At 40.2% G+C, this 20,507-nt stretch overlaps 1 protein-coding gene across 1 annotated transcript in view; it reads left to right on the forward strand.

Annotated features, from left to right (window-relative positions):
- The window catches only part of LOC146442246 (neural-cadherin-like), a 51,634-nt gene extending 32,558 nt beyond the window's left edge, over positions 1–19,076 (forward strand). Inside the window, exons 18-33 of the mRNA XM_085053240.1 lie at positions 923–2,540; positions 4,403–4,496; positions 5,261–5,445; positions 6,023–6,255; positions 7,138–7,415; positions 7,821–8,035; positions 8,331–8,462; positions 9,306–9,429; positions 9,613–9,745; positions 9,823–10,003; positions 12,955–13,121; positions 13,770–14,034; positions 14,887–15,067; positions 16,488–16,741; positions 17,646–17,800; positions 18,206–19,076. Of these exons, the coding sequence (XP_084909366.1) occupies positions 923–2,540; positions 4,403–4,496; positions 5,261–5,445; positions 6,023–6,255; positions 7,138–7,415; positions 7,821–8,035; positions 8,331–8,462; positions 9,306–9,429; positions 9,613–9,745; positions 9,823–10,003; positions 12,955–13,121; positions 13,770–14,034; positions 14,887–15,067; positions 16,488–16,741; positions 17,646–17,800; positions 18,206–18,607 (4,617 nt within the window). The 3' untranslated portion in view covers positions 18,608–19,076. The remainder of the gene's footprint in view (positions 1–922; positions 2,541–4,402; positions 4,497–5,260; positions 5,446–6,022; positions 6,256–7,137; positions 7,416–7,820; positions 8,036–8,330; positions 8,463–9,305; positions 9,430–9,612; positions 9,746–9,822; positions 10,004–12,954; positions 13,122–13,769; positions 14,035–14,886; positions 15,068–16,487; positions 16,742–17,645; positions 17,801–18,205) is intronic.
- Positions 19,077–20,507: the final 1,431 nt, after the last annotated feature.

The raw sequence follows: 20,507 nt of genomic DNA on the forward strand, positions 1-20,507 counted from the left end.
ACCTGTCTTTTTGTTCAGATCAGTCCCATGAATTCACAAAAATCCAAAAAGATGATAGTTTATTTAGGGTGGATGAGGCCTGGTATTAGGACTTAGCTAGCAACTTTCTGTGAAGAATAGAATAGAACAAGCCTGGTGATTTTGCTTGGTGGACTTGCTCTCTTGACCAACATAAATAATGGTTGAATTTTATGATCTTAAGGATCTTTTCCAAACTGATTCTAAAATTATGTGATTCTAAATATTGAAAAATGTGATGACTTTCCTTTATAAAGAAGCTTTGGCATTTTTTGAGTAGCTGTGTAGATACAGAATGGTTGGCATGTGTACCTCATGCAGGTAGTGGTTAAATTTATACTACCAAATAAATATTACCAGGGATTGTTCTTTGACTCTAGATAAATCATCTTCATTGCTTTGTAGTTAGAGCAGTCCCTGGTAGGCCCAACTAGCAATCTCCCAAACAATCCCTGGATGCAAATGAAGAGCTGGGAGTTCTCTCTGGCCTGTGCTGACCATCAGCTTGGATGTATGGCCTGTTTTCACAGCATTCTGTTCACTCAGAGAGAATCAGCCTCTGGTTGCCTTTGTATTCCAGCTCCAAAGAATTTCAATTTCACAAGAAATATTTGCTCAGCAGAACCTTTATTATTTTCACTTGATTCTTCCTACAGTTTTTTCCTCTTTACAAAATATACTGGGAAGTAGAATGTATTAGTCTGTCAAAATGTCGAAATGTTTTGTTTCTCTGCTGTGCATGATGTTTGTTGAAAGAGTACTTGAATGATGGAAACCAATAGATGCTTGCTGTTAAAATGCCTGCTGTTCATTTAGGCTGCACCGTACCAGCTGCCATCAAAAAGAGAACAGTGATTTCCCCTTCTCTTTAGCATAAACGTTTGCCTGCTGTGTCTTGTTCCAGGTTTCTGCAACAGATCCTGACCAAGCGGCAGATCAAAATGCCATTAACTATTCCCTGCACGGCCAGGGGGCCAGCAGCGAGTTCAGCATCAATGAGAACACTGGTGAGATCAGCGCAAATAAAAGGTTGGACCGTGAGAAGCGATCAACGTGGCGCTTTCTCGTTCTCGCCACGGATGAGGGCGGAGAGGGACTGACTGGCTTTGCAGATGTGATCATAGAAGTGAGGGATGTGAATGACAATGCACCCCTTTTCCTCTGTGTGTTGGATGGCTGTTTCACGGGCCACATCCCCGAGGACTCTCCAGCTGACACTCCTATCATGGAAATGGCAGCAGTGGATCTCGATGACCCAAAGGCTGGTATAAATGCTGTGCTAACATACAGTATCATTCAGAACGTCAAAAATGAAATTAATTTGAACTTGTTCTCAATTGATTCAGCTAGTGGCACCATCTCTACAGTGCTTGGATCCCTGGACCGGGAGAAGGAAGACAAGTACCTAGTGGTGGTTGAGGCCAGAGATGGAGGGGGGCTCACTGGGACAGGCACTGCCACTATTTTGGTGACTGACGTGAATGATCATGCTCCAGTCTTCCTGCAGAGGATTTACACAGCATTTGTCTCTGAGAATGCAAGTATTAACACTGAGGTGGTGGTGGTGTCTGCTGTGGACAGAGATGAGGGAGAAAATGCCATGGTGACGTTCAGCATCCTTGATGGGGACAATGACCGCAAGTTCTCCATAGAGACGGATGAAGTCAACAACTGTGGGTTTATCCGGCTGCGCAAACGGATTGACTTTGAGAAGCCTCATGAGAGGGTATTCAATTTGACTGTGAAAGCAGAGGACATGGATTTCTTCAGCATTGCTCACTGTGTGATCTATGTGGAGGATTCGAATGATCATGCTCCTGTCTTCTACCCCCAGTTCTATGAAGTGGCTGCACTGGGGGAAGATGTACCAGTTGGCACTAAAATTATTCAGGTTTCTGCTGTTGACTTGGATTCTGGCCTGAATGGAAGGTTTTCTTTCCACCTGCTAAATAAGTCTGACCCAGATGGCCAGTTCTCTCTGGCTAGTGATGGGTGGTTGATGGTTGCAGGATTGCTGGATCATGAGAGAGTGACACAGTACCAGCTCATTGTCATTGCCACTGATATGGGGCAGCCCCCTCTGACTGGCAGTGCCACTGTGTTAGTGACTTTGCAGGATGTAAATGACAATGGGCCAGAGTTTGAGGCGCATTATAACCCAGTGGTCTGGGAAAACACAGCTTCTCCACAGGTTGTGCAAATGAACGAGACCTCCACTCTGCTGTATGCCAAGGACCGAGACAGCGCTGTGAACGGAGCCCCTTTCTCCTTTCACCTGCTCAGTGATTCTGATAACTTGGCCAGCTTCAGCTTGCAGGACTTGCACAACGGAAGTGCCATGCTCACTGCACTGCGTACCTTTGACAGGGAGGTGCACAAGGTGTTTTACCTGCCCATCCTGATCACAGACAGCGGGATCCCACCCATGAGCTCCACCAACACACTGACCGTGAACATCGGGGACCAAAATGACCACCCACATTCTGCTGGCTACATGGAATGTCTCATTTACAGCTATGATGGTAAATCACTCCCTGGCGTTTGCTTCCAAGTGTGACATGAGGTCAAAAGAGGCAGCTGTGAGTTCCACAGGAGGTCTCTGTCCTGTTTCACATAAGCTGTTAGTAGAGGTGCTACTGAAGTTTGCTTAAACCCCATCAGAGAGCAGTAGGTATATGGGGCACAGGACTCTGGGACACTTGATTTGTAGAAGAAAGTGAGCCAGCCTTGAAGAAAGAGCTGCTTTTCTTTGCACCTTTCTATCAAACTTGAGTAATGATCTCTTGGTTTCAGATACAGTTTTTCAGTAGCATTAACATTTTAGGGGGAAAAAAATTACCAAAGTTCATAATGTTGGTGAGAAGTCATGAGTCTGAATGATGAGAACCTTCTTTCTCCTCCTTAAACTTTTTTCATTCTCCAGAATGAATTGAGTTTTAGTGAATACATTTAAGCTAAACTCATGTATAAACTGCCGAAACATTTATCTAAGTCTTCAGCTGACAAATGCTGTTATGGGGAATTTTCTGTGAACGCTGGCTGCAGGCAGTGTGAGAGCAGCCATCTTTCCCTTCTTGCTTTGGCAATTAGGCAGCAATTTTCTTCTGATTTGATGTCCCCACATAATAAGGCCAACAGCAAAATAAACCACACAGGTAAAAACATTTTGGGATGCTTGCATTCCTGTTGGTTCAGGGCATTCCTTCCTCTTCTACTCTGCTGTGTGTCCTGTAGTTTGATAGTACATTAAATAGATTGTTGTGGGCACACTAGAAATTACTTCTGAGTAGGTGGTGCTCACATTTATTTGTACTGAAACGTTCTGCCTGTTGTGTGATTACTCTGGTTCAGCTTATTGTTAAGTTGAAGCAAAGTCTGTTTCTATTTGCTGATAAACCCTGCCTGTAGCTTAAATACCAAACATTTTCATGAATCCTGAATTCTGTTTTAGTTGTTTCTTTAAAATCATTGGTACATTGGTTAATTTCTGGGAGGGACTATTCAAGACCTCAGATTTTTGATTAATTAAAATATAAAGGAGAGACAATCAGAAGGCTACTGTAACATTGTATGTTGCATTCATATACTCTGGGAATCAAACACCAGGGCATTCTGTATACTGTCTCCTGCAATATATCCAGTGAATGTCACCATGGTTGCCAGAGAGGCACAGTTTTCTCTCCTTGCATTCATTTCCTCAGTTGTCAGGTATTGTGCTGTTCCTTGTCACAAGATGAAGTCCCACATTTATCCTCTTTTTGTATCCTTGATTCTTTACTCAGTAGATTTATGAATTCAGATACCAATGGGCCTTTCCTTCAGAAGTAAGTTTTGTAAATCCAGAAAATACTAATTTGTGAGTTTTGCTGAGAGGATGCAAAACCAGCAGAATACATGCTGCTTTCCATCTCACCCCAAAGTCTCGCCATTTCCTCAAAATAAGTCTGGTTATTGTATTTTGGACATCTTCTCAATCTTGCTGTAATTTCTATATTGATGTAATTGCTTTTTTCCCCCCCCTTTCTAACCCAGTCTGCATTTTGGTTGTTTATCCTGCCAAACACCAATCCCCGTCTAAACCACTTTGTAAGTTAGTTGGATAATGCAGATAAAACAGCGAAAATTCTCAGAGGTGGCTTTTATTTTTTCCTTCCCATTGCTTTTCATTGCAGCCATCTGTGGAATTAAATCTGTGTAGCCTGTACAGCAAACATCTGATGGGCAGGGCACCATGTGGCATTTGCAAACTGGTGCACATCTCTTGAGAACTACCACAATTATTTTTGTAGAGGTGTTAGGCTTTGACACATGTGCTTCGACTAGTACAGGTTTGTGTACATGTGAGAGGTCTTGACTGTGCCACTTGTATGCTGTGTTGTTCTAGGTATTCTCCCCACAACTGTACTGGGCCATGTCAGTGCCCCTGATGCTGATGACTGGGATCGCAAAATCTACCAGTTTGAAGGGAAAACATCAAGGTATCTGGAGAGAAAAATGGGAGCTGTGTAAATATTATGGGAAAATTGACCACACGCATAATCATAGCAAGTGTTTATACTGACTGTTTTTTTGAAAACAAGAGTGCAAAAGCATTTAACTGGTTAGACACTTCTGTGTGTCAATTGCCAAAACTCCTGAGTGTGAGGCTGCAGTAAATAACACTGCATGCCAAACCAGTCTGCTTCCCATTGCCTCATGGGCCAGAATTCTGAATTCCTGTTCACAGTCATACCCAAAATCTTTATCAGTGAGCCACCACAGAAAAAATACCTACTAACTTCCAGATTCCTTCATCCAAGAACCTGGTGTTCCCATATCACCACTGGTTTTAAGACCTTATTTATACTGGATGTACAGACTTGGGACTGTCTGGATTGTGACTGGGGCTGAGACCTACATGTGTCACTCAGAGGTTTGGACAGAAGTGTCACTCTCAGCTAATGTATCTACACTAGGAGTTTGCACTGTTTCCAAAGTTATGGCTGTTGCAGCCTTAATCTTCCTGCACAGTTAATACAGCATAGCAGCAGGAAGAAACCTTCATTATATACTCATGAAGAGTCATTAGGAGCCAACGGGAGACAATGTAAGAAAGTTCTGTTCTGCTCTGTCCCTTCATGAGGGAACATATCTGTTTTCTTTGGTAAATAGAAAATGGTTCAGAAAAACCATCTGTGATGATGATTTGTACTTAGCTTTTGAACTTCTCATAGCTTGTTCCTTGGCTTAACTCTTATTACAGGTACTTTATCCTTAATGATAACTCAGGTTTGCTGACTATTAAGGAAGGAACCCCACCGGGAACATACAACATAAGAGTTAGAGTCATTGATGGAGTCTGGCCGGATGTTGTCTCTACTGTAAAGGTTATAGTGAAGGAAATCAAAGATGATGCCCTCCATAATGCTGGTTCTGTACGAATAAAAGGTAAGCAATGTGCTCAAATATGATCTACATCTTTAATGTTACTGCTGTGATGCTTAGAATTCTGCTTAGAATGCTCTTAGACACAGGATGAGAATGAATAGTTTTCTAGGTAAGGGTTTGAAAATGCACCTTTGCATGGTCATCTGATGCTGCATGTGAAAGAACACCTGTGGAGGAAAAAAGACAGCAAGGAAAAGCTTGTCTGATTTCTACACCAACTTTTAAAAACCCCAGCAACTTACATTTCAGAGGAAAAACTTTATTCAAGCAAGTGTCTACCTGAAATTCACCAAATTCTTTCAACCTTTGTGGAAAAGTAAAATCTTCTTAAACATGTTTCTGATTTTAAAAAATAATTCTAAAAATTTAGAAATTAATAAAAGGAAAGTTTCAGAACACCCATGCTTAGCAGAAGCACAGAATATTTCAGAGCCTAAAAATGAAAATACTCCTGAGTTTGCAGTTGAGTCCATTTTTTGCAACCTTATTTATTATATTTATTCTGTGATGCTCCTCTCTTCTATTGCTACAACAGTTGCAAGAAACATGTTTGTCAAGTTTTCAACTTCTATTACAGGTATCACACCAGAGGAGTTCATATCCCAATCTCCTGAAAAACAAAGTAAATACTACCAGATGAAGAAGCTGCTTTCAGAAATGATCTCAGTTCAACTGGAAAATGTTCACATTTTCAGTGTACTAAATAGCCCAAGTCCAACCCGGGGGATTGATGTTTGGTTTGCAGTTTATGGTCCACCTTACTATAAAGCAGAAAAACTTAATGGCAATGTAGCAGCTTCCAGAGCATGGGTATGTATCTGTCCTGTGTATGAAACCACAGCATCTTCTCATTGTGTCTATTCAGGTAATGCCCATTGCCTAGTGAATGTGAACAATTAGAATGATTGAGGGAGTAACGTGTGAGAAAAATTAATAGTTTTAATCAGTAAAATCAAACAATCCTTTTGCATTTATATTAAAAGTTTCAAATTTGAATGCTTTAAAAGCCAGCCTCTAAATGCATATTAAGTCACTTAAACACAATACATTTTTAGGACTATCAACAAGTTCTTCCTATTGAAAAGACTGTAAAACTGCATAAAGGATGTGTTTAGCCGTTGCCTTTCTACATGGTGCCTAAATGTTTCAATTTTACATTCACTAATTGAAACTCACAAACCAGTCAAACATTTCAAGTCTCTAAACTTAAGGTGTTTAAAATTAGTAAAGTTCTTGCCCCTCTTGCAAAAAAAAAAAAAAAAAAAAAAAAAGTTAAATTATTTGCTTTGTTAGAAACATGATGATGCAGAACCAACTCATTCTTGCCAGAAAATGTATTTCTTCACTATCAAATGCCTGTCCACATTCCTAGTATTTTTAAGCCAAAAGTTCAAATTAAAAATATAGTTCAGATACTGTGTAAATAATGCATCAGAACCATTAGTGATTACAGTTTATCAACCCAATCTCTAATGAATATCGAAATGCTTATTCATGCTGTAATTGACTAACACCAAGGCTTTGGCCTTAACAGATGTCAGACTGAGCTGCCCTTGGCTGAATAGGGTGAGGTAGACATTAGAAGAAATTGGCACAGCAACCAGTTTTGAAACAAAATAAAACTTGGGCTTTTCATTGCTGTCATGAACTTTGTGGAAAAGGCAGATTAATGCAACTAATTGTTCTTCACAGCTGGAAAGCATTCTGGACATAAATATCACCCAGATTGGCATTGATGAATGTGTGACTGCAGACTGCACTCACAGCAGCGGATGCATCAGTAAGCATGAGCAGAACCATGTACCAACCATAACCACAGCTGGAAGTGTTTCACTGGTGTCTGTGACAGTCCTGACCCATGCTGTGTGTGGCTGTGCCGCTCGGGAGAATCCTCATCTTTCCTGCTCCTCATACCAGACAAACCCTTGTCTCAATGGTGGCACATGTGTGGATACTGATTTGGGCTACAGGTTGGTAAAACTTTGTCTGGTGTGCAAACAAAATGCATCTAGTGCAGTTCGTAAGGAGGATGAGTCAAAGCTTCAGGAACCATCATTGCTTGTGTTCTCACAGTGGCAGATCTAAGTTTTGTTATACGTCACACACAGGTCTTGGAAAAGAACCTTTATTGTCAGGTTCATATATTTTAGGTTCAGCATAGTCTCATGGACATATTATAGTTTAGATTAAATTTAAATTGTGTTTGTACAAACAAGTCAAAACATTTTTTAACAGAAGTTTTGCTAGTGCTTTACCTGTACTATGGTCTAGGGAACATTGGGTCCTGTGTTTAAAGTGGAGAGTCCTGTAGTCAGAACAGTCCTTTGCATCTTCTGTTTGGATGGTGAAATTTGCTTTTTTTTTACATTTAATAGATGCAAATGTGCTGCAAATTTTGATGGACCAGACTGCCAGCAGACAAAACACAGCTTCAGAGGCCATGGTTATGCCTGGTTCCCTCCTCTTCAGCCTTGCTTTGAGAGCCGCATCTCCTTAGAGTTTATCACCGAAGTTGTTGATGGCCTTCTCTTGTACTATGGACCAGTGGCACAAGGGCAGCCTGGAGAACAGGAAAATTTCCTTGCTTTAGGTTAGCACCTTATCAAGTATACATTGGTGTTTATGTAAAAGTGACATTCTACTTAATTCACTGGTTTCGGTGGGTTTTTTTTAAAGGCTCAGAAAGTTACTTTTGGAGAAAAGGAGAGTGGACAATAGTTTGCTAGTATGCCTAGTTCATATCCTTGTGCCGCTGTTAGAAGTTGGATTTTTTTTAAGCTGTCTAAAGACCTTCTTCAACTAAAATCTAACTGCAGCAGTCGTTTCAACTTCATTTGCGTGGCAACATGGTTACTGCATATCCAATAAGAGTCTTTCCTTTGCAGAACTCTCTGGTGGTGTTCCATCGCTGACCGTGAGCCACAGCTCTGGTGAGCTTTTCCTGCAGCTGTCACAAAAAGTTAATGTTGCAGATCGCCGCTGGCACAATATTAAAATTATAAATGATGGAAAGGCAAGTGTAAATATGGGCAGTCCTGCGTAAGCATTAATTCATGTACCTAGTTATTCCTTCCAAATCCTTCCTTCCTTCTGTAAAACTCTATCAATCAATCAATCAATTTTCCACATCTCTGAAACAGCAGGGATAGGAGTTCATCAGTTCAGATGTCCTCTTAGTCTTGAAGCAGCAGAGCAGCAAATTAGAACAAGGCCTGGAGAAGTCTGATTCAATTATTAAACTGGCCGTGCTATTTCCTTTGTTTAGTCATCCCACCTGCAGCTTAGACAACAGAGCTGTGATAATCCAGAGGCTAAAAGCTTCCTGATCTGATTGAGAGAAATATTCATACTTTATCTGAGTGTGAAGCTCTGCCCCACCAAGAGACTTTAGATGTGTGGCACAAAGAAGAGAGATGTGCTTTTGTGTACAGGGCATATCCTGCTGATATAACACGCTGAAGGCATGTGCTAGGCTCCACCTTTCTCTCCCACATAAAACAAGCTCAAGGGCATGTCAGGGTCTGGGATGGGAGCCTGACAGACCTTACTCTGCTAGGTTATCTCTCTGTGTTCTGATTTGGCAGAAAGCTCCTAGAAATCCTATACTCCCTCTGCTATGCCAGTGACTTGGCATGGTCATGGCAGAGTCAGGTCTTTCTTTTGTGTTGCTCCTTAGTTATACACCCCATACAATAACCTTCTGGATTAGTATGCGGAATATTTTATTATTTTAACAATGTTTCCTGCACTGTAATTGCTAGTTACTATTCTACCTTCTGCTAAGTGAAAGAAAATAAGTAATTAAAATATTTGCACATCTCTGGACATAATTGTTCTAAATAATGCCTTTTTGTAGGAAGTGAAGCTGATTCTTGACCACTGCGTAAATGTCTCAGTTAGAGACAATGGCAGTGTCACTAAGAAGATCTCCCAAATGGATCTGTCTGCCTGTGAAGCCTCCGGAGAGATTGTGGGATCTCAAAGGTAAAAAAAAATAAAAACAAAACTACAAAAAAAACCAAAAAACAAAACAAACAACCAAAAAAAAAAAAAGAAACACAACTATTCAAAAGAGCTAGGGAAAAAGATGGGGGTGGGGTGGTGAAAATAGCCAAGCTGCTGTATTTTGCATGCCACTAATTATTTCTTTTGTCCCCTCCTCTTCAGCATGGGTAAGCTCTTCAGTGGCCATCAGCCCCTGCAGCTGGGTGGAGTTAAGCAGACTTTGCCTTACCGCAGGTCACAAAGGCACTTCCGAGGGTTTGTGGGCTGCATACGGAATGTCATTGCTGATAGTAAGGTAAGGCAAGTAAGTTTCGGGTTTACTGCTGATAACTGTAGGCACCTGATGTGATGGTTTTCTTTGACCTTTTCCAGGTCTATGATTTAGAGCACCCCGCAGAGTCCCTGAACAGTGTTCCTGGCTGTGTCCTTACGGATGAAATGTGTCAGAGTGGTGGGATGGCCTCCTGTGGCACCCATGGCAAGTGTATTGGTGGCTGGGATTTCTATCACTGTGACTGCTCCCCAGGATATGCTGGATCAGCGTGTGAAAAAGGTACTGCAAGTTTTAGAGAACTTGAGAAATTTGTGGTGAGGATCTGTGGGAGCAGCATCAGATAATACTGTTCTAATGCTCAAAGATATACTGCCATGACTTTGAAATTAGTAGAATAAGACCATGCTGTACTCTGGGAATGATTTAGATCCACAAAGATGTAAAGATCCTTCTAACTCTTGTTGAATAAAGTCGCAGATGAGGGTTGTGTTGAAAGCTGCTTTATTTTGCAGGGGTGCAAGCAGTCAGACAGGTTGTTTTGTCCTTTTTATCACCATCTTATTTCTCAGCGGTGAAAGGTGAAATATTCTGCATTGTGCATTTTTCCTCTGCTCATGCTGATCACAAAATGAAGTTTAATGAACATGTCAAACCCATGGGCGTAACCCTCTTGTTATCTTCACACCTCATTTTACATTTATAAAATGGTGATAATTGCATTTGCATTTGTCATTAGAAGGAATTGCAAGTTAAGCAATGCCCTCAGACCACAGCAGTGGGTGTATGTGGGGGCATAACATCAGGCTGGCTGCAACAAATGTATTATCCTACACAAAATCAGCATGAAATATGTATCAGAGAACAAAAGCTTCCCATGGTGGATAATGAAAACCTCAGAGATGTTGTAAGAAAGTGGAAAATTTTAGCACAATTCAAAAAGTTAGGAAGTAAATCATTTAACTCCTAGTAGCCCACATCCATGTTCAGGGTACAGGGGATATACACTTGAAGCTGGCTCTGTCCCCTCTATCTTAAAACCTTCATCAGCCAAGCAGAAATCAGAAGTGAGTGACAGGTGTTTATTGGGAATTTAAATCCCTGTAGGTACAAGGTACAAATGATGGGGCTGGTCATAACAGTCTGTAAAGTGCACTGGTGCCCCATAACTCTGGGGGCTTTTGTTGGAAGAAAACTGTTCCCCTCAGTACTGCAGTTTGGGTGAGCTACAGGCGAGGATGAGCAGCAGTGAGCAGCTGGTAAGGAGTGTTTGCAAACTAGTGTTGGATCAATGTGTTAGAATTAATGAACAGGACAGTGGGGCATTACACATATCCTTTTGTATTAGTCTGAAAACAAACCAGTGGGAGATCACAAGTCAGGATTATAAATTTAATAGGAAAATTAAAAGTAAGTATAATAATACAAGAAAAAACACTGACAGTCAGATACAACCTGACACCCTGTTAGTCAGGCTGGTGGTAGCAGTCCAAGTGAAGTAGTTAGGTTGAAGCAGTGATCCTGTGGAAGGTTTGGTCTCCACCTGAAGGTTCCAGTAGTAGCTCTTGTCCTCTGGGAATCGAGTAGACAGGGCTACCTGTGCCACTCAAGAGCCCAGGTTATATCCAGGTGGGAATGCTTGGCTCCTCCCTCCTGGGCGGAGCATCTCACAATAGGGTGAGATAAGTCCATGGTCTAGATCTGGAGCATTCACTGTTTAAGGTGTTTCTAATGACCACAGGATTGGTTAATATAGTTCAGCTATTTGTATTATGTTTTACAGGCAGACAATAGTGTTTTAGAAACATCTGTCTGGATTCAAATCTTATTTTGTTTTGCATTGTTTTGAGATGCTGGTTCACTAGCCCAACTGCTGTATTGGTTCTACCCCTCATTACTGTGGGGCAAAGAAAGGGCTCAGAAAGTAAGTGTTCAAAATCCCTAAGTCGTATCCTGATGTAACAGAAAGACTTTGATTGGCACCAGCTTCTTCCAATGTATTGGGCTGCAAAATGCTGGTGTGCAGCTGGTGTTTTATGAATGACTCCAACGTGCTCACAGCAAGGAGCAGACAGCTGGTGACAGGAGTCACTGCAGCATCCCAGGAAAACCCATACCTGCTCATCAGCTAGAGCCTGCAGCTGCAGAGATAGTGGACAAGAGAGAACTGGGTTAGGAAGAGTAATGTGAGGCGAAAAAGCTAGAAGAGAAAAGAAAACATGCTTCAAGAAAGGAAAGAGTGAAGACAAACAGAGAGAGAAAAAGAGAGTGAAGAAAGTTTATCTTAATCATTTGGTATTTCGTGTCTTAGGCAAATTAAATGCCCAGGATGAGTGGGGTACTCTTTGGATTTTTAGTTGCATGACACTGACCTCAGATGATCTGTAGGTGACCCAGTATCCTTGTGGTCTACTAACTAATGTGAACTATCTCTTTATTTGGTGAAAAGAAGCTTCTTTTTTTTCAATAAGGTTTGGCCCAAAACAGATCTAGGATTGCTGTCAGCTAATGATACTGAAAAAGGTGACTACTCTGCAAGAGCGTCAGGGTCTGGATAGTTTAGTGGTGTTTGATTTCCACAGAAGTGTGCAGTGCACCTTGATCAAACTCTATGCTGGACCCTGGATTCCTCAGAGTGATAAGGAAACAATAAATTTCAGCGCATTGTCCCTAGTTAAAATTGTAAACACTGACCTAATCTCCCTTTGTAATTAAAAACCCCTCTGCCTTCCCTGTGGCTTTCTCTTGTGCCAACTTAAACGGGAGGTAAAGCATATATTTTCTAACAGTGGAGGTTTTAACTGCTGAAGGAAACACTTGATTCTGGTGAGGTTATTTTGTTTGGTTGTTCTTTGGGGGGATCGTATGGTTTTTCTTTCTGTTTTTCAGATCAACACAAGCTACTTTGCTGGAAAATATGTCTCAGATATTTAAAAAAAGGTTATTTGAGCACAGTGTAGGAGTGATTTGGTATAGAGCATATAACACGCAGACTGCTAGAGACATCTAATTGTCCCTATCCTGCCTAAATTCTGAATCCTTGATTTGTTGGTTTTCAATTAATGCCCTTCAAAGCGGGGCAGAGGTTGCTTTCCATGATGCTTCATTATATTGCCAAAATTCCTTAAGAACTAAAAGTCTGACATTCAGAGCTAGTAAATTCTCAGAGATCAGAAATCTGAGGGAGCAGCCATTTCTGAGATTTTCACTTTGATTTTGTGTGCTGTGCTTAGTTCTTCCAGAATGGGCTTTTGGAAGGGACAGCTGGATCCATTATGAGCCAAGAAGCATCCTCAGCACTCGCAGCACTCGGATCCAACTGATGGTGCGCACCCGGATCTTCCACAGCACCCTTCTCAGCTTGGCCTCTGCAGATGGGAACGGATTTATCCGACTGGAGGTGAGCACAGCTGCTCTGTTTGAGTGCTGCTTATTTCTTGTGGAGTACCATAGTAAGAGAAAAAGATACAGTTCTGATTAAGGATGCTTGTTCTGTAATGTAATAAGAGCAGGAATTTTCCATGTAAGTGTAACTACTCTGATTTGTGTTCTCACTATTGCTCTTTCATGGTATAAATTCTAGTTCTTTCACTGCCTGCAAAAGGTTCATGTGACACATGTCAAACAGGAAGATTGTTGTGTCCTGTTTGCTTTTTCCCTTTGCTTCTATCTGTCCCTGTCTGTAAAACTTGTCTCCACATTTTTGTTGCTCTTTAAAAAAGCTGTCTGGATTATAATAGCTAGAGAGAGGCTGCTTCTTCTAACTGAAACAGGAGAGTCAGCTGGGAAGCCTTAGAGGTAGATATCAGTAGGGAGAAGACTGATTAAAGAGTTCATGTGCGTTAGAAGAGTGGCCTGGGAAAAAAAGGAGTTGATAATTCCTGCACCTGCAGTTTTCTTGTGGTAACTTTTATCTGGGAATAAAGCACTTAAAAACAAGAGTACCACTTCCATTTTAAAAACTCACGTCCATTTCTTGAGGGAGGACTGTACAATAACATTTAGAAGTGCATTTCTGTTATTGAAGATCTTTATCACTTTCCTCTAGGTGGTTGAGGGCTTCTTTAGTGTTAACTTCAGTTTGGGGGACAAAAATCACTCTTTGAGAATGAGGACATTACGCATAAACAATGGCCAGTGGGTTCTTCTGACCATGGAGCGCTACAACAATGAATTTACCCTGCGTGTCAACAGTGGTGGAGGCGATCAAGAAGTCACCTCTGTCTTGGGCATGAATAGGTGGTTTGAAATGGATTGGGCAAGCATTGTGCTAGGAAACCATCTTCCCAGTCATTCAGAGAGTGATTTCCAAGGTAAGTGGTATGATGGATTCCTAAAAAGGGGGAATTAAAGCTTGAAAGTGGCATCTTTGAGTGTATTGGAGAGTCTAAATAGGTAACAATTCCCATACAGACTACTATGCCCCTCCTTTACTAGGGAATTCAATGTTCAATTATTGTCTAGTGAAGATGGGAGACTTCCTGTAAAAATTTAAAAATAGCACTTCAGTTTTTTGTTTCATAGAAACAGATAATGGGTTGGAACAGATCTTACAGATCATCTAGTTCAAAACCCTCTGTCATGGGCAGGGGCACTTCCACTAGATCAGGGTTTCTCATGCCAAAGGCCTCAAGCAGTGTGCTCACGGTGTGATCTTCACTCCTGTTTTTGCCTCGGAAGGGTTTAAGGAACAGACAAAACAGCTCCTGGCAGGAGGAGAAAGAAGTGCAAGGCAACTTGTGGTGCTCTCACAATTTCCTGGGATGGAGTGCTGAGACTTTAAGATTGTAGCTTAACAAGAAGACAGCTTTTTCCATTCTGTTGCTACTTATTCAGTCCCACTTTTAAGATTATATCTTAAATCTAGATTAATTTACTGGAGATGTCCTGGTTCATAGTACAGTTGTGCTGAACTGTGGTATTGGTACAATGCAGCTCTCCTGGAGAAGTATTGTCAATCTGTAGACTGACCAGAGCACACGAGACACATGTTCTGTAGCTCTCCTTCTAAAATAAAACTTATAAGGACTATAAGGATATTTTAAAACAATGTGTTATGTTTTCTACAATGCTCTAAGTTCTGGATATGTGCTGGGGGCAGGGCTTGAGGTGGGGAAGTAGCTAACTTAATGTACTTCTCTGCATACTCCTCTGCTTTGATGCAGGTTGTATGCGTGATGTCCAGCTGGACGGTCAGCCGCTCCTCGTGGAAGGCAGAAGCACAGAATTTGGATTAATTTTGAAGCGGCAAGGAGTCACCATGGGATGCCATTCCAGTGCCTGCAGCAGCCAGCCCTGTTACAGCCCCTTCCTTTGTGTAGACCTGTGGAGAAAATATGAATGCCGGTACATGAAGCTTTTGTTTCCATCTGGGGATGGCTGGGAAGCTCTTACTTTCCACCTTTGACCAGGCAACTGGCTTCAATCAGTGAAATTCCCTGTGGCTGCTGATCAGAGAGGGTCATTGCAAAGACAAATCCTTCTCTCCATCTCATCTCCTATCATGGACTAGACTTGCCTTTTTCTGCAAGTCTGATGTGGAATCAAATTACTCTGCCATTTTTTCCATAGTGAGAAGATCACAGGCCAGTGAGAAAGTGAAATGTCCTTTGATAAAAGGTGGATTGCAAAAGCTTTGGTCTATCCTCTGTACGAAAATACTAATATATTCTTATAGTGTATATATACAGTGTGTACATGTATATATGCACATAGATATACACATATATGTATACAAAAGATATATATATGTATACATATATATATATGAATATTGCAAACATAATATATATTTACATATATTTCCTGTAAAGAAGTTGAAATTAATCACAATTTGTACGAAACAATGAGACTTTCAAAATTAGATTGGCACAAAACTGGATTCTAAAATTGGCTTCCCAGGGTCAGAGCCAAAGCCAACAGCTGTTATCCTACACAGTTAGCTTCTTGAAGAAGATCCACTTTTTAAAGAAAATTTTCAAAAATATTTATTAAAATATGCAAATCAAAACCCAGGCATTTCTGTTAAAAAAAACCCAAACATAAATACATGCAGTACTGGGAGGAGAAGCCACTTGAATTCTTGGAATTCAGACAAAATTTGGCACTTCTAAAGTCTGATGATTCTTTCCTACAAGAGGCTGTGAGATGGTTTTAAGTGTGTCTTGGGACACTTCTTTCTTCAGACTACTTGCAACAGAGCAATATGAAGTCTCTTCCAGTTTTTTCAGTAGAATTTCTTCTTTGGATTGCAGAAAGAAAGTCTGTGATTTCATACTATACCTCCAGGGCCTCTCCAATTACATGTGAGGGGAAATCAATCCTAAAAGACAAGATGGGTCATTGTGAGGAGGTGAATGACATTTCTCCCCAGGGTCCAAAGGAGCATTACAAAGCTTATACCAAGTGCTTGCTAGCCCTTTTCCCAATGATCTTAGCTATCCATTTTCTTTTAGGGGTTTTGATTAGAACATGGACATAGAAAAAGGGTTAATCAGAAAGTGATGGCTCCTTTTTTTAAGGAAGGAGTGAGGTTCTCCTGCAAATCCTCTGGATCAGGAAACCAGAAAATGTGTTTGTGTTTTCATGAGTCTACTAGCTCACTAAGTTAGAATTTCCATGTATTTCAAACTTTCAATTTGGATTTGTGATTTGCTTGAAAATAATTAAAATTTGCTTTAAAGAAATGGCAACAAACTGCACAAAACAACATACAGGTCCAGATGCTTTGCTTGCCTATAAGATATCATGTGCTTTGGTTGTTCAGGTGCCCAGCTGGGAAAGTAGAAGTGACTGACACCCTTACAGGGCTCAGACACTGTACCTCATCCTCTTGTGGACACTGGACCTGTAGGAATGGGGGGACCTGTGTGGCTCAATCCCAAGACAAGACTATCTGCCAGTGCCCCGAAGGTTACAAGGGAAGATGGTGTGAAATTAGCCAGGTGAAGGCTGGAAGACCTGTTGGACTCAGCTCTGGCTCTATTCTGGCAATCAGCATGTGCCTCCTTGTCTTCCTAGGTAGGAGATCACGTACCTTTTTTTTCCTTCTTTTTAATCATGTACCTTGTTCCACTGAATTAAGCCTGCTTTACCCTTGAGTGTTGTGATCAGTGTTTCACCTTTTCTGGAGATCATTATTTGAGGATGCTAAGAGACGAACAACAGCACATAGTTACAGTTTACTTGCTTTGAAGCCAGTTCAAGCAAGTTTAGGACTTTTCTCTTCCAGAGTAATTTACTTTCAATCCTCCTTAAGTAAGAGCTTTCCATCTTTGTGTGCAACTCTGTGTGCAGCCACATCCATTTGAAATTCCTACCTGCCCTGAGCCCTTACATATGTAATAGGTAGGACCTACAGCTACATATGCTCTTCACATATTAGGAAGGAAGAGATCTTCTAGAAAGTTCATTATCTTAACAGGGAAGCCTCATTAAGAGTGTGGGGCAGAGAGAGATGTTCACAGTGTGTCCATTTTCAGGTGCACTTTGGTTGAAAAGTTAATAACACCATAAAACTCTGTTAATGTTGATAAACCACACACACATCTCAGAATAGCAAAGATTCCATTATTATATTACACTTGTAACCTTCATTAAAACAGTGGTTTACTTACTTTGGGTATCTTATTTACTCAGGATTGGTGAAAGGCCAGAGATTGGCCAAAATGCCTTCTATTTAAATGGATTCTTTAGGTAAGTAAAATACTCTTTTAATGAAGCTTATGATGTAATATACATAGATTATTCTTTACATTCATGAATTTAAGTTGTTTATATATTAACAATACTCATTTCTTACCTGCAAATTTAGTTGTCAAATTACGAGTTGATTTAATATCTCAGGAATCATACAGCTACTTGTTTATCATGCATCGTACTTCATCATATGTCATATAACAAATATGTTCTTTATTTCTTCCAGCACTCTTGGTTTCCTACACAGTGTGGAGTCAGTGGGGAAGTTCTGGGTTTCGGAAAGGAGGAATTTACCACATTCCTGAAGAGCATGAAAGCTGGGAGGATGTTAGAGAAAATGTCTTCAATTATAATGAAGAAGGAGGTGGAGAACGTGACCAGGTATGATGCAGCTTCAATCCTGTATTTGCAAATCCAACCTCTCCTTACTTTCCTTTCCCAGACCTTTAACTTATTATCAAATTGGTTTTTTTTCTTTTTTCTTTTTTAACCTGAAGTCCTCTTAAGTGGGAGGCTTCTATTTCAACCCAGTCTGCACCTTTTGTGATGCTGGTCATGTGTGGCCACTTTCAAGGGGGCTGCTCTGGACACATCATTGTTGCTTTAGCTGAAAACTATCATTATACAAAAGGACTTGGTATGATCTGAACTAGGCACTCTCTTTTCTTCAGCTTGTAGAAAGCTCACAGAATTCTGTATTACCTTGCCTTATGTTGTAAAACATTTTTTAAATCTGTTTCCTTTTGAGTTGTTTCTCTCTGATATTTGCATTCTTTTCATTTCCAGAATGCTTACAATATAGATGAGCTGAAGAAACCTCTCCGTAAAATTCCCCACTCCTCCTTGCGAGCAGCTGCTCCACACTCCAGGACACCAACTGACCCAAAAAGAGACTCACCCCCAAAACATGCACATCAAAACCAATCAATATCAGCTGTTTCCAGCATCCCAGACTTCAAGGAATATGTTTCTCGAATCATACGGGATGCAGACAATGATCTAAAGAGTCTTCCAGCTGACACTATTCATTTTTACTGCTTGGAAGGGCAATGCTCTCTAGCAGGGAGCCTTAGTTCGTTAGATTCCATCAGTGGGGATGAAGATCTAAATTTTGATTGCCTCCAGGAGTGGGGGTCAAAGTTTGAGAAGCTTAAAGAACTCTATGGGGTCTCAAATGAAAATTTGTAACCTGAGTTACAGGAACTTGACATATTGTCATGACATATGGACACTACTTTTAGAAATGCCCTTTTTTCTATGCAAGTTACATCAAGTAACTTACGTGATGCAATTTTTTAGTTACAATAGCATGATATACTCACTTTTCCCAAGAGTGACAATCTTTTTATATGCACTGTACAAAGTTATTTCATTATATAAGTGCAAAGACTTTTAAAGCATGAATTTTCTTGAAAACTTTGGAATGTAGGATATCTGTAGAATAGTATTATAATATCCTTTTTTATTTATGTAGACCACAATGACTTACTAGAATTATCCTGGATGCAAGAACTTGAATTGTTTTCTCCCTAGTATTAACATAAAACCTGTCGGGTGGGTAACAATGTGTTGGGCATTCTTTTTTTTTAAAGTGAATTAATTTTAGACTGTGAAATAATTATTACCAATGTGAAATATAAAACATTTAAAATTTCTAGCTTGTTGTCAGTTTTTGTTTTATCCTCCTAAACTCTGCTCTTCCATGACATGACACACACCACCTCACTCGCTATTACAGGCTGCCCAACTCTCTGGGACTTTTTTGTCTGACCCCTTTCCTAACTACCTGTAATGAGGGGAAAAGAGTAGAAAGATCCCATGCGTGAACATGACTTTGCGACAATTTTACACTCTTATAGACAGTTGTAAGACCTGGAAAAAGTTTCTTTTCAGTACACTTTTATATCCAGCTTTGCTTTTCACATGGAACCCTTCTTCTGAGTGTGAAGCTGGAAAATAGAAGAGCTGATAGCAGGTGTGAAGACAAGCTAGAAAAGCATCCAGGCAAAAGTTGGAATTGAATTCTTTCAATCAGGACAGTCATTGTAAAAACTGGGATCCTCAAAACAGAAAGCATGGGAAACCTAGCCTCTACTCCTTTGCCTCCTCCTACTCCCGGTCTCCAAAAAAATGACTGATTTTAGCACGGAAAAAGAGAATCAGAAATCTGAAATCTGACATTGACTTGAACTCTCATCTCTATGACCATGGGTAAATCACCTTGTTCTTTCTCTCTTAACCTCTTTGAAGTGGGGCAGCTCCCAATGCATGGGGTGATGTGAGAATGTTAATACATGCTTACAGAATGCTTGTAAGCTCTGAAGTTCCAAGGTTTTTTTAACTGTTTTCAACTCAGCGGAGTTTTTTAACTACCACTATACTCAACATTTGTTTTTTATTGAAGTGTTGACACTTGCTTTGATTTATAAAAAATGTTTTAAAATTAGATCTTTCATCACTCTTCATCATTTTACTTGGCAAAAAGAATGCAAGTGTAAATTAGTTTTGTACTTAGAAGGAAGATTTTGATACTGTTAGAACAAATAGTTTACATTGAAAACTGATTGAACAAAAATACCATGTGAACTGAATAAAACAATCTACATTCACTTAATAATTTTTTTTGTATCAGTGATACTAAATTAGCAATATTTATTAGAAAGATTTGGAGAACAAGTCAGCATGAGCCACTCCTTCATGCCAAAGCCTCACATGGCTAGGGACTGATTGTTCTTACAAAGTAATTAAAAATAAATATGGTCGATATATTAACATATAGCTACATCTTGTTTAATGTAAATTTTTCCTCTTTTCTAAAGATATATGTGTAGTGTGGTAAGAAACGACATTTCTCACACCAGGGGATATTACGTATGTTGTTGCTGCAAATGAAAACTGCTGAGCCACAGAATTTCAGTAAGGTGACTCTTCCAAGTGTTGAATTCTTACAACATTTTCAAGTTGTGCATATACAAAAAGTGCATATACATTTTTTTTGCTCTTTATTAAGTTGCCTCTCCTGAACTTGGTATCAAGCAAAGCTTAGCACAAGTATTGGTAAACTGTCTCTTCCAAAAGAAACTAATTT

Source organism: Lichenostomus cassidix, chromosome 2 (genome assembly GCF_008360975.1).
Source record: "Lichenostomus cassidix isolate B80296 chromosome 2, HeHo_3.0, whole genome shotgun sequence".
Taxonomy (NCBI): domain Eukaryota; kingdom Metazoa; phylum Chordata; class Aves; order Passeriformes; family Meliphagidae; genus Lichenostomus; species Lichenostomus cassidix.